The sequence below is a fragment of the Pantherophis guttatus genome, chromosome 2, assembly GCF_059756535.1.
Source record: "Pantherophis guttatus breed Tessera chromosome 2, ASM5975653v1, whole genome shotgun sequence".
Taxonomy (NCBI): domain Eukaryota; kingdom Metazoa; phylum Chordata; class Lepidosauria; order Squamata; family Colubridae; genus Pantherophis; species Pantherophis guttatus.
This window is the reverse complement of record NC_142064.1, coordinates 265,546,045-265,559,335: the sequence shown is the minus strand read 5'-3', so window position 1 is coordinate 265,559,335 and position 13,291 is coordinate 265,546,045. Positions and strand designations below refer to the sequence as shown.

The 13,291-nt window shown below is 42.5% G+C and overlaps 1 protein-coding gene, 1 long non-coding RNA gene and 1 pseudogene across 2 annotated transcripts; 2 read left to right on the top strand and 1 right to left on the bottom strand.

Annotated features, from left to right (window-relative positions):
- Positions 1-361: 361 nt before the first annotated feature.
- Positions 362-1,277, top strand: LOC117657515 (uncharacterized). Its single transcript, XR_004589132.3, has 2 exons — positions 362-470; positions 1,024-1,277. It is a non-coding gene; the product is annotated as an uncharacterized LOC117657515 (long non-coding RNA).
- Positions 1,278-1,485: 208 nt separating this feature from the next.
- Positions 1,486-2,504, top strand: LOC132710041 (uncharacterized). Its single transcript, XM_087884458.1, has one exon. It carries the CDS (start codon positions 1,614-1,616, stop codon positions 2,364-2,366), a length of 753 nt encoding a protein of 250 aa, XP_087740584.1. The 5' UTR covers positions 1,486-1,613; the 3' UTR covers positions 2,367-2,504.
- Positions 2,505-5,676: 3,172 nt separating this feature from the next.
- LOC148115770 (uncharacterized) lies at positions 5,677-12,623 on the bottom strand (annotated as a pseudogene).
- Positions 12,624-13,291: the final 668 nt, after the last annotated feature.

Sequence of the window (13,291 nt, the reverse complement as noted above, 5' to 3'; positions counted from 1 at the left end):
CATTTTACATTTTTTGCCCTATCTTATCACCATGGTGTAGAGAAGCAGTTGTGAAATGAGTGACATGGTTGTTAAGAATGCTGCATGGGCATAAATGTGAGGATGGTCATAAGTGTGAGGACCAGTCAAAAGTGCGAGGACCTGTCAGAAATAACTTTTTTCAGCCCTCTGAGTAGTCCCTATACACATAGCCATGGCCACCCAGTCACATGACCAGCTAGCAACGCCCACCCAGTCACACGGCCTCCAAGCCACACCCACAAAATAAGTCTAATGTCTTAGACTTTAAAGCAGCTGATTTTAACAAACCAAGAGACAGCTTGGGAAGGATTCCATGGATGAAAATCTTATACAAGAGCCTTGGTGGCGCAGCAGACTAAAGCACTATTAAGTAACACCAGCTGCCTGCAATTACTGCAAGTTCAAATCTCACCAGGCTCAAGGTTGACTCAGCCTTCCATCCTTTCGAGGTAGGTAAAATGAGGACCCGGATTGTGGGGGCAATAAGCTGACTTTGTATAAAAAAGAACAACGCTTGGGGGGGGGGGCGAAAGCCCTACTAAGCAGCTATATACAAAAGTGTGAAGGCCATTGCTTGACGCATTGTAAGCCGCCCTGAGTCTCCGGAGAAGGGCGGCTTATAAATCAAACCAATAAATAAATAAATAAATAAATAAATAAATAAATAAATAAATAAATAAATAAATAAATAAATAAATAAATAAATAAATAAATAAATAAATAAATAAATAAATATAATCTATCCTCAGTACATCCAGATATCTTTGAGGATAACACTTTGCGGTGCCAAGAATCTATGATTGACCCAAGTCAACAACACAATTTCATGGTTGAATAGATATCTTGGTACTCTTCCATGTGTCAAATGAATCATAATTAATGTAAGAGATTATTGTAGCATTGTGGCATGTTTGCTTTTTTGTTGTAATGTATACTTTTTTTCACATCTTCTGCAACCATTTTATACACAATTAAAGTTACACTTTTCTTTAAAACTTACAGACAAAGAGGATGGCAATAAGAGCACTCTGGACAACTGAGAATAACAAGCAACCTTGAAAAGGAAATAAAATTGAGCCAGAAATCAAAATATATTCCAGTTCCTTCAGAAAAGCACACAATTCTCCTTCTCCAGCAGCTAATAGACAAAAGAGAGAAAATTAACATGAGATTTTGAGCTGGAAAAAGTAGAGGATACGAAACTCAAGGATACATTTAATGAAAAATCAAGGAAGATTATTTTTCACTCAGAAAAAGATGGAAATATCTGGAAGTTAGGGGGAAGGAAAAGGTCTTATTGGGCAGGACACATAGGACAGACAATGATACAGGCCTTGCTCTGGGAAGAAGCAAACACCAATCAAAACACTACTAAACAATAGATTTTGATTTAGTGGTAATCAAAACAGCACTAAACAATAGATCACACATATTTTTGACCTCAAGAATATCAGTTGTGGAAAAGCTTGGTCAGCTTCCTTGTGGTTCATGGAACGACACACAGGAGAGAAGCCATACGAGTGCTCCATATGTGAACACTTTAGAGAGCATGGCAACACGATGATACATCACAGGACACCCATCACATAAGAATGTCCAAATTGTGTGAAAGTATCATTGGAAATTACCATCTCATGAGACAACAAAGGACTCACACAGGAGAGAAACTCTTTCAATGTCCTGATTGTGGGAAAAGGTTCAGTCAGAATTGCAGCCTGGTGACACACCAGGAGACTCACACAGGAGAGAAACCATTTGAATGTCCTGATTGTGGAAAAAGTTTCAGTCACAATTCCAACCTGGTGACACACCAGAGGACTCACACAGGAGAGAAACCATTTGAATGTCCTGATTGTGGGAAAAGTTTCAGTCAGAATTCCAGCCTGGTGACACACCAGAAGACTCACACAGGAGAGAAACCATTTGAATGTCCTGATTGTGGGAAAAGGTTCAGTAACAATTCCACCCTGGTGAAACACCAGAAGACTCAGACAGGAGAGAATCCATTTGAATGTCCTGATTGTGGGAAACGGTTCAGTCAGAATTCCAATCTGGTGGCACACCAGAGGACTCACACAGGAGAGAAACCATTTGAATGTCCTGATTGTGGGAAAAGTTTCAGTCGCAATTCCAGCCTGGTGACACACCAGGAAACTCACACAGGAGAGAAACAATTTGAATGTCCTGATTGTGGGAAAAGGTTCAGTCAGAATTATAAGCTGGTGAGACACCAGAGGACTCACACAGGAGAGAAATCATACAAGTGCCCAGATTGTGGGAAAGATTTCAGTACTAAGACTAGCCTTTTAAATCATGTGCTTATACACACGGGAGAAACCATTTAAGTGCCCCAAGAGTGGAGGGTGCTTCAGGAAGCATTCCACCCTTATTGCACACAAGAAAATGCACATGGATTTTTCAAAGTGATGAGTGATGACCTAAAGCAGTGGTTCCCAAAGTGGGCGGTACCAAAGTGGGGGGCAGTGGGATGACTTAGGGGGGCAGTAAGAGGCATGGGGGGTGGCTGGGGAGCGCTAGAGGCAAAAAGGGGTGGCAGGGGGGCGCTAAGTGGCAAGGAGGGTGGCGGAGGGTGCCCCCCCCTTTTGCCTGTGCCTGGCAGCAGTTACCTCCTTGCAAGCAAACAGCAAGAAAAAACAGCTCCTTTCAGCTTCAGCACAGGCTAATTAGCACAAGTTGATTAGATTGGCCTCCTGACTCTCAGCTGTTTTGCGCAGGGCTCTGCTGCTTGCTGCAAAGAGTGTTGGAGCAGATTTTTTCCCCTTGTGCTAATCAAGCTATGCTGAAAACGAAACTGAAAGTAAAGCAGCCTGTTTGCTGTTTGCTGCAAGGAAAAATGAGGCAGAGGCAGAGGGAGATTTCTTTTTCTTCTTTTTCTTCACTAAAAAAGGTAGGTGCAAACAATGGGAAATTTAGAGCAAGAGAGGAGAGTTCAAAATTTTAAAACACAAAAGAAAAAAAGGAGAAAGAAAAAGGCAAAAATAAAAATGGGAAGGGAGAAAAAGAAAAGGAAATGAAAGAAAGATGTTATACATATTTAGAATTGAAATATGAATAGTAGTAAGAAATAAATGGGAAATCATGATTGTAAAAATGAAATGAATAATAATTGGAATATTTGTCTTTTTATTTTGGAAATCTAGACAATGATAAGATTTTCTTTTTTTCTTTTTTTTAGAAATATGAATAAGTATAAACTGTAACAATTGAAATACCTTTAATGGTCTATGGCAGTGAAAGTAAAAAGGATTAAGTTGTAGCTTGGGTAACATTGTTCTATTTTTCATTTAACAGCATTTTCACACATAATTTCTACAATTAGCATCCTTCTCTTTATTAACAAATTAACTTTTTGACTGACTCTTAACCATTTTCTTAGTCTCTCCAGAGTTCTCTTTCTTGATGTTTTCCTCCCTTTCTCCCATTTCTTTACCTTCTTATTTTTCCTGTTCTTATATCTCCCCTTCAGCTTTTTTCCTTTAATTTTAACTCTATTACTTTTCATTCTCAATCTTACCCCATTTATTTCTCTTCATATTTGAGATGTATTTTGGGTGTCCTCCTGGACTCACGGTTGAGTCTAGAAGATCATATAATGACCATGACCAGGGGGCCATATGCCCAGATTCGTCTGTTGCACCAGTTGCGTCCCTACTTGGACCGAGATGCCCTACGCACAGTTACTCATGCGCTAGTCACCTCACATATTGACTACTGTAACACTCTCTACATGGGGCTGCCCTTGAGGGCCACTCGGAGGCTTCAGCTGGTGCAAAATGCAGCCGGGCGGGTTGTGATGGGAGAATCCCGATACTCCCATGTTACACCCCTCCTGCGCGACTTGCATTGGTTACCGATTACCCTCCGGGTGAGATTCAAGGTGCTGGCGATGACCTATAAAGCCCTACGTGGTTTAGGCCCAGGATATTTGGCGGACCACCTGTAGCCAGCAACGACATCCCATCGCCCCCTTTGAAGTCCCCAGATCATTTTTTTTAGCGTCTGGGGAGGAAGCAGGGTGAGGCTCCCTGTATAGCGCGCTGAGGCTCCGGGCTCTAAGGGCGACTCTGCATAATTGCAGAGCTAGGCGACGCGACCAACGAAACGAGAGAAAGCTAAGAAAATTGTTAAAAATAAGCAGGGTGGAATCTGGACTTGAAAATCAAATCGCAAGTATTTTTCTTAGCCCTGTGAATGAAGTTAGTAACTGAGAAAAAGTGAAAGTTTGTTTAAAATGGCGCCCGGCTTTAGCAATAAGGAATGCTGAAAGTGAAAGTGCAATTGTTTGAGCTTGTTTATGCTACAAAGTAACAAAAAGTAACAGTGCTGGCCAGAAGAAAGAGGAAAAGTTCTTTTAAAACTGATTTGACTTGTTCCCTCTCCCTTGGGACTTGACTAAAGCTGGGGAAATTCCTGAAAGGTTTTTGTGGTGGAAAGGGAGAGAGGATATCTTTTTTAGAAAGAGTCAGGCTGTGAAGAATGGCTTCAAAACAAACAAAGCCAGCTAAAGTTGGTGGGGGGGGGTCCCCCACTCATAAACCAAAAGAGCAGCCTTTGAGTTCACAGATACAGACCCAAACACAAGAATCTGGATTTAATGATTTGAAGGAATTTATTGCTGGGGCTTTAGATCAGAAATTTGAAAAATCACAGCAGGAATTTAAAGAGATGGTTCAAGAAAAGTATGACAAGATGAAACGGGAAATATTGACAGCTGTGACTGGTTTCTCAGAAGTAGTGCTCCAAATTGATAAGAAAGTGGAACATCTTAGCTCAGAAGTAGAATCTAAAATGAAAGAAGCTGACCAAAAAATTTCTAATGTTGATAATAAAACACAAAGTCTTGAAAATGAAGTGACAATGATGCAATTCAGATTTATGGAGTTTGCTGTGAGGCTCAGAGGTATAAAAGAGAACAATAGAGAAGACCTGAGAAGGGTTTGCGCTGATGCTCTGGCTGTAATGTTAAAGGTTGACCCTGAGGAAGTTTTTTGTAAAATTGATAAGGTCTATAGAGTGAACTCCTGGGTGGCAAGGCAAAGGCAACTGCCTAGAGATGTGGTGATCTACTTTACAGATAGAAGAATAAGAAACGATATTTTGCAAAAATCTTTTGTTTCTACTATTCAAGTGGATGGAAGAGAGATTGGGATCTACAAAGAACTGCCACCTGTTGATGTTGAAAGATAGAAAAGATTTTGGATTTTTGGTGACTGAACTAAAAAAACAGCAAATTCCATCTGAATAATATTAGCATAGTTAGCATAATATTGAGGTATCAAGGAGAGAGATATCGATTAAATACTCCTCAAAAAGCGGAAGAATTTTTTTCAGTGTTTTTAAACCTGGTACAGCATCTCCACGTACTTCCTCGGTTATAGCCATAATGGAGGGTGAGAAGGATAAGCAATTTGAACAAGAGCTTGAAGAGCAGAGGAAACAGATGGAGAGGGAAGCAGTAGAGACTCAAGGAGCGGTAGGGGGCCTACCTTTGCTGGATCCTCCCTTAGAGTCTTTAGTTGAACCACCTAAAAACACAAGAGAAGTAGCAGCGGATCTTGATTGGATGTTGCATAGTGCTAAAGATCAGCATATTACTCGAGCAGCTTATAAACAATTCTTAGAGAAACAACAACATCAGAGCCCTAAGATATCACAAGACGAACAGGGAGTTAATGGTAAAGCACAAAAATCCGAAGCTATGGGAGGAGCTAAGCCGAAGACCAATAGTGTGGAACAGAAACTTCAGCAAATGCTCTTATCGCTTCAAGAGCCTGCAGATGACAATTAAGTTTTTATCTTGGAATGTGAACGGATTGAATTCACCACAGAAAAGGAGGAAGATATTTCATTACTTGAGACAATCGAATAATGATGTTATTTGCTTACAGGAAACTCATATTAGAATACAAGTTCAAAAATATCTGATAAATTCTAGATTAGGAACACAGTTTATAGCTTCAAATTCGGAGAAAAAGAATGGGGTAGTGATTTATACAAATAAAAGATTGCTAACAAAAATTATAGAAGCAGATGATTGTGGAAGATACATAGCAATAGAACTTTTTACAGATAATGGTCCGATCTTGGTGATTGGAATTTATGCTCCTAATCAGCAACAAGAAAATTTTTACAAGTTATTGCATTCTAAAATACTACAATGGGATTATAGATCTATTTTACTTATGGGAGATTGGAATGGAGTAATAGATCCTAAAATAGATAAGAAAAGCTTGGCAAAATCACGTGTCAAACTACCACAGTTTTTTTTTTATTTGAAAGAAGATTTGGAATTGAAAGATATTTGGAGAGTGCATAACCCAAAAGAACTGGACTTTACTTTTTTTTCAGACAGATCCTTTTCCAGGATTGATTTTATTTTACTTACAGTTGATTTACTCTCAAAAACAAAGAAAACAAAGATATTTCCGAGAACTTTATCTGACCACAGCCCGGTATGGATAGAAATAGAAATGGGAAAAAATGAGAGAAGATCTTGAAGAGTAAATGAAAATTTGTTTAGATATGAAAAGAATGTAAATGAACTTAAGAAACAAATGAAGGATTTTTTTGAAATGAACTTGAATAAGGGTACCCCTATTGAAATTGTTTGGGATGCGAGCAAGGCATATATGTGGAGGGTACTGATTTATATGAATTCTAAACACAAATCAAATCGACAAAGAAAAAGATTAGAACTGGAAGGAGAGATAAAGAAAAAAGAGCAGTTGCTTATAAAAAATCCAACAGATGAAAAATTACAAGGAGTTATAAAACTTTTGAAAGATCAATTCCATATGCTTACAGCAGAACAAGCAGCAACTAATTTACAATTTGCAAAACATAATACATTTAGTAATGCCAATAAGCTGGGCAGATGGTTGGCTTACACATTGAGGAAACAGCAGAGTACTCTGACTATTGGGAGTATTGAGTATAGAGGAAAGGAAGTATTTCAACAAAGATTAATTAAAGAAGCCTTTTTAGATTATTATTCTAAACTATATGCTAAAGATGATATACAGAATGAACTTATAAATAAATATTTAGAAGAAAAGAGAGTTATAAAAATTTCTAATGATCAAAAGGAAAGAATGAGTTTACCAATAACAACTGAGGAGATTATTGTTGCTATTAAACAACTGAAAACAGCTAAAGCTCCAGGAACAGATGGTTTAACTGCGGTGTATTATAGAGCTTTACAAGCAGAAATGATTGAACATCTTAAAGACTTATTTTGTAGCATACAACAAGGGGGAAAAATACTCCCTTCATGGAAAGCAGCTTTTGTTTCTCTGATACCGAAAGAGGAGGCAGGCTCTATAAAACCAGAAAATTTTAGACCAATATCTCTCCTGAATACGGATTATAAAATTTATGCGAAAGTATTAGCCAACAGATTAATGCCAGTTATTCAAGAGGTGATTCATCATGATCAAGCAGGATTTATAGAAGGCAGATATATGAAGGATAATGTGAGGCAAATTATAGACTTATTGGAATATCTTGAGAAGAATAAACAGATCGCTGCAGTGCTGGTGTTTTTGGATGCGGAGAAGGCCTTTGATCGAGTGAATTGGAACTTTCTATTAAAGACTTTAAAAAAGATGGACTTTGGGGATCAGTTTGTACAGGCGGTTGCAGCAATTTATCAAGAACAAACAGCACAAATTATTATTAATGGAAGTTTAACTACAAATTTTAGTATAGAAAAAGGCACAAGACAAGGTTGTCCGTTATCCCCGTTGTTGTTCATTTTAACCTTAGAAGTCTTGCTGAATACAAAACGGGACTCGAGTACCTTGAAGGGAATAGTGATAAGGCAAGAGGATTACAGAACAAGGGCATTTGCAGATGATCTGGTTGTTACCCTAACACAGCCGATGCAATCAATAATTCAGATGAAAGACATTATAGAAGAATATGGTATGGTATCAGGATTTAGACTGAACCAGAAAAAAACCAAGATGATAGTTAAAAATATGACAGCTGATCAAAAGAAAGAATTGGAAAGGAAGGCAGGCTTTGAAATAGTATCAAAGGTGAGATATCTAGGAGTTCAAGTTGCAGATTCAAATATAAAACTGTTTCAAAATAATGATGAGGTGTTGTGGCGAAAAGTACAAAAGGATATGGAAACTTGGAAAAAACTGAGCTGTCTTTACTTGGAAGAATAGCAGCAGTTAAAATGAATGTTCTACCTAGATTTTTATTTTTGTTTCAAATGATTCCGGTGCTTAAAAGTGACAAATACTTGATGGAATGGCAAAAAGGAGTGAATAATTTTGTTTGTGTTGTAGCGCGGGAATAACGAGAGGCACAAGCAGGCTAGTAACAACAGCTCTTTAATTTAGGGTGAGACTTCAGCAAAAACACACAGGCAACAGCCCTCTTTATATACTTTCCAGAGGCAACCCAGAACCAATCAGAATTCACTGTGCATTTGAATTTCCTGCACAAAATAGATACATACATAACACCCCTCCCCTCCCAGAAGGCACTTATTCTATCTATTTACATATTTACATACAAAATCATGCAGGTGACCAGGGCGTGTCTTAATCCTGGTTGACCTGTGCAGTTCAGTTGTTGGCGAGGCGTCGAGCCGGTCGGAGGGACCTCTCGCGTCTCCCGGCTCCGCCAATGGAACCTCCTGGATTTCTCCGGAGGTGTGGCTATCTCCGGCTGGAAGTGTTGGCTCGCTGGGGCGGCGCTGGAACTCAGGTTTGCCAGATAAGTATTCCGGCTTACTCGGGCTTGAGGTAGCTGTGTCAGGAAGACTTGGATAGTTAGGACATGAGTTTTCGTTTGGTAAACGTTTACGCAATTGATCTATATGTCTCCTCCAGATTTTACCATGCCCTATATCTACTGTGTATGACTTTGGACTGGTAATTCCTACGATGGTTCCCTCTACCCATAAGGGCCCATTGGTGTAGCTTCTAGCAAACACTGGTGATCCTACTTCGAAATGTCTTAGTCCTCCCACTTCCCCGGTGAAGCTATCGGAGGAATAATTAGGACGCAGTCTGTCTAGAACGCATCGTAGCTTTCAGCCCATTAAAAGCTCGGCTGGGCTGCGGCCCGAAGTAGGGCACGGGGTGGCATGCTGTATCGCTAAGAATTCGTCTATTCTAGCCTGCCAGTCCCTTGCATCGAGCCGGGAAAGAGCTTCTTTGGCCGTTCTTACAAATCTTTCAGCAAGGCCATTAGAAGCCGGATGAAAAGGAGTGGATAATGCATGTCTTATGCCTAATTCGGCTAGGTAGCCCTCGAATTGAGTCGCCGTGAATTGGGGACCATTGTCGGATACCAGGGTGTCCGGCAAACCGTGTGTTGTGAATAGTTTTCTGAGTACTTTGATTACGGCCTCAGAAGTGGTAGATGGCATCAAGGCAATTTCGAGCCACTTAGAATATGCATCTACAATAATAAGAAAGTTTTGGCCGTGGAACGGGCCAGCGAAATCGATGTGAATCCTCCCCCATGACCCCTTTGGGTTTTCCCATTCATGAACGGGAGCTATGGGAGGATCTGGGCGGGACTCCTGGCATGGCCTGCACTTCCCCACCCACTCAGTGACATCTTGGTCAAGATGTGGCAACCAAACATAACTACGAGCTAGGCCTTTCATGCGAACAATACCAGGGTGTCCTTCGTGCAGCATTTCTAAAACCCTGTGCCTTAACCGCGAAGGAATGACCACCCTGTCTCCCCACAACAAGCAACCCCCCAACATTGACAGTTCATTTTTCTTGTTAAAGTATAATTGAAAGTCACCACTGTCCACCTTGGTGGGCCAACCACTCGTTACCCAGCCCATTACAGTGCGCAAAACAGAGTCTCTGGCAGAAACCCTTGCCACCTCGTTTGAAGAAATGGGGCCCGGGGAAACAATGTCAAGCAGTAAAACCGGGGCTTCCGGGGTCGGGTTGTCCAACAATTCGGGCAAGGGGCATCGGCTGAGGGCGTCAGCATATTCTAAAGTTTTGCCCGGCCGGTGGAGCAGTCTGTATGAATATGCGGCTAAGAAAATGGACCATCTGGTCATCCGGGGGGAAAGAGCCGCCGGGGTCGGTTTATCTTCAGCCAAAAGTCCCAAAAGAGGCTGGTGGTCTGTAATGAGTTCAAAGGTGCGGCCAAACAAATACTCGTGAAATTTTTTGACCCCCGCTACAGCCGCTAGTGCCTCCCTATCTAGCTGGCTATAGTTCCTTTCAGCACTAGACAGAGTGCGAGAGTAATAGGCGATGGGCGCCTCTAACCCATTCGGCAGTCTATGGCTTAAAACCGCGCCTACGCCAAAGGGGGAAGCGTCACAGACCAATACTAGAGGTAGTTCAGAATTGTATTGGATGAGGAAACTGTCCTCAGACAAAAGTCTCTTAACCGCGCTGAATGCGGTCGCTTCTCGCTTGCCCCAAACCCATGGAACATTTTTTCCCAGGAGCCTGTGCAGAGGCTCCGCAACGGTGGCTTTGTCTTTCAAAAACATTGTATAGAAGTTGAGAAGGCCCAGGAAGGCCTGCAGCTCGGATTTTGACTTGGGGGTGGGCGCGCTTTGAATGGCCCTGACTTTGCTTTCTGTGGGGTGAATGCCCGTGCCGTCGATTCTGTAGCCTAAGAATTCCACTGATGGAACCGCTATCTTACATTTTGTTCGCTTGAGTTTAAGTCCTGCTTCTCTGAACCTCGTTAGGACTTGTCTAACCCTCTGGCCTAACTGAGTCTCGTCTTGGCCACTAATCAAAATGTCGTCGAAATACGGGACGACACCTGGAAGGCCTTGTAGAAGGCGCTCCATTGTGCTTTGAAAGAGTCCTGGGGCGATGCTGACCCCAAACTGAAGCCTGGTGCATTTAAAGGCACCTCTGTGAGTTACAATTGTCTGTGATTCTGCCGTAGCGTCATCTACTGGCAGTTGCTGGTACGCCTGCGCAAAGTCTAGTTTTGCGAATAGCTTGCCAGGCCCCAGGGAGTGTAGTAGATGGTGGACTATCGGAACCGGATAGGCGCTCTGCTGCAACGCCTTGTTAATCGAACATTTATAGTCGGCACAAATTCTAATTGAGCCATCCGATTTGACTGGCATGACTATTGGGGTTTCCCACTTAGCGTGATCTATGGGAACTAGCACCCCTTGCTTAATGAGCTTGTCGAGCTCCGCATCAATTTTGGGCTTTAAAGCAAATGGAACTCGTCTTGCTTTCAGTCTGATTGGTGCTATGTTGGGGTCTAAATTAAATGATATAGGGGTCCCCACGTACTTGCCTAGAGTCTCTTCGAAAACGTCCCGAAACTCATGGAGCAGGGTTTCTTTAAGCGATGATCCGCTGATGCTATGAACGCCCGTGAAGCCCATGCCGAGGGCCCGGAACCATTTCATGCCCAGTAGACTTGGTAGGGGCTTGCTAACGACGGTCAGGGGCAGCTCTTTCTGGAACTCGCCGTAGGTGACCCGGAACGTGCCCACGCCTTCAACGGGAACTCGGTTTCCCTGGTAGGAGGATTTTCTGACGGGACAGCTGTTTCTTCTGAAGTTTGGGCAGGAGTGCCTTGAGTGTTGACCAGGACATGATCGATAACATAGACCCGGTGTCGATTTCCATTTCGCACGATTTGCCATCGATTTCTACTTTCGTGTAGACTTTCTCATCGTCGGTTGTGCTGGCTTGGCCGATTCTCGTGCTGTAGGTCTCCCGCTTTTGAGGTTCGCGCCGTTTTCTCGCGCCGTCATCTTTGATTGGCTGTTTTGAATGAGCCGGTTCTGGTTGGTCGCGGTAGTCACGTGGTTTTCGACTACGCGGAAATTGAGCTCTGCAAACTCGTACTAGGTGGCCTTTCCTGTCGCAACGCCTGCAAATGGCTTCTCTGTATTTACACGATTGTCTCTCATGATCCCCGCCACAGCTGGGGCAGTTCTCGTGGCGGCGGCTTTGCTCGCTCAATTTCTTGTCTGTATGGAAGACGTCCTCGTCCGACTCTTCCTCTGTGCTGGCTCACACCTCTTCCCTGTGGACGGGGGCTGTTTTCGGCCCATCTTTGCTTGAACTTGGTCACTGCAGCGCTTCCGAAGCTTTCGTTGATGCCTCATGTGCTCGGGCTTCGTCTAGTGTGCCAGCTAGCGTTAGGTCTGGCTTGGCTAGAAGACGCCTTTGTAACTGGGTATCTCGAACCCCGCAAATCAGTTGTTCAAGCAACGCGTCGTCTAAGTCTCTGTAGTCACAATGCATTGCGGCTTTTCGAAGCGCGGCCACATAAGCACTGACCGGCTCTCCTTCTTTTTGAACTCGTTGCCGGAGTTCGTAGCGCTGAACGAATTTAGACGGAACTGGAGCGTAGTGGGCTCTCAGATTGGCCTGAAGGACGTCCCAGGGAACCGTCTGGACTGGGGTTGGCTCGCAAAGGGATTCGGCCATCTCGAATATGTCTGGCCCGCAGTGGCTTAGGAACAGAGCCCTTTTTCTGTTCGCTGAGAGCCCTTGCATTTCGCTCGCTTCCAGGGAGCACTCGAACCTGGTCAGATACGATCCCCACTTCTCTCGGGTCGGGTCAAAGGGTTTTGGCGGAACGTAGGCAGACATGCCGTGTCTCCATGTTCACTAGTCACCCTGCCTGAAACTCCAAGCTCTTTTTGAATTGCCTCTTGTGTCCTCTATCCCACTTCGTCGCCAATGTTGTAGCGCGGGAATAACGAGAGGCACAAGCAGGCTAGTAACAACAGCTCTTTAATTCAGGGTGAGACTTCAGCAAAAACACACAGGCAACAGCCCTCTTTATATACTTTCCAGAGGCAACCCAGAACCAATCAGAATTCACTGTGCATTTGAATTTCCCGCACAAAATAGATACATACATAACAGTTTGGAATGAGAAAAAGCCAAGAGTTAAACTGAAAATTATGCAAGATGTTCGTGAAAGGGGTGGTCTTAAACTTCCAAACCTGCGATTGTATTATGAAGCTGCAGCGTTTATACAAGCAAGTGACTGGTTTGGAAGTACAAAGACTGGAATATTGAATATAGAAAGTTATGATCTTGAATTTGGCTGGCATGCATACTTATTTTATGAAAACAAGGTGGATAAAGTATTTAACAGCCATATTCTTAGAAGCTCCTTGATGAGAGTATGGAAGAAGCACCGACTCAAATGGGATTATAAAATACCATTGTGGTTGGATCTTGGTCACATTATACGGAATATAAATATAAAGTCACTTGGGGGGGTTTTATACAAAGAAGTACTTTTTAAT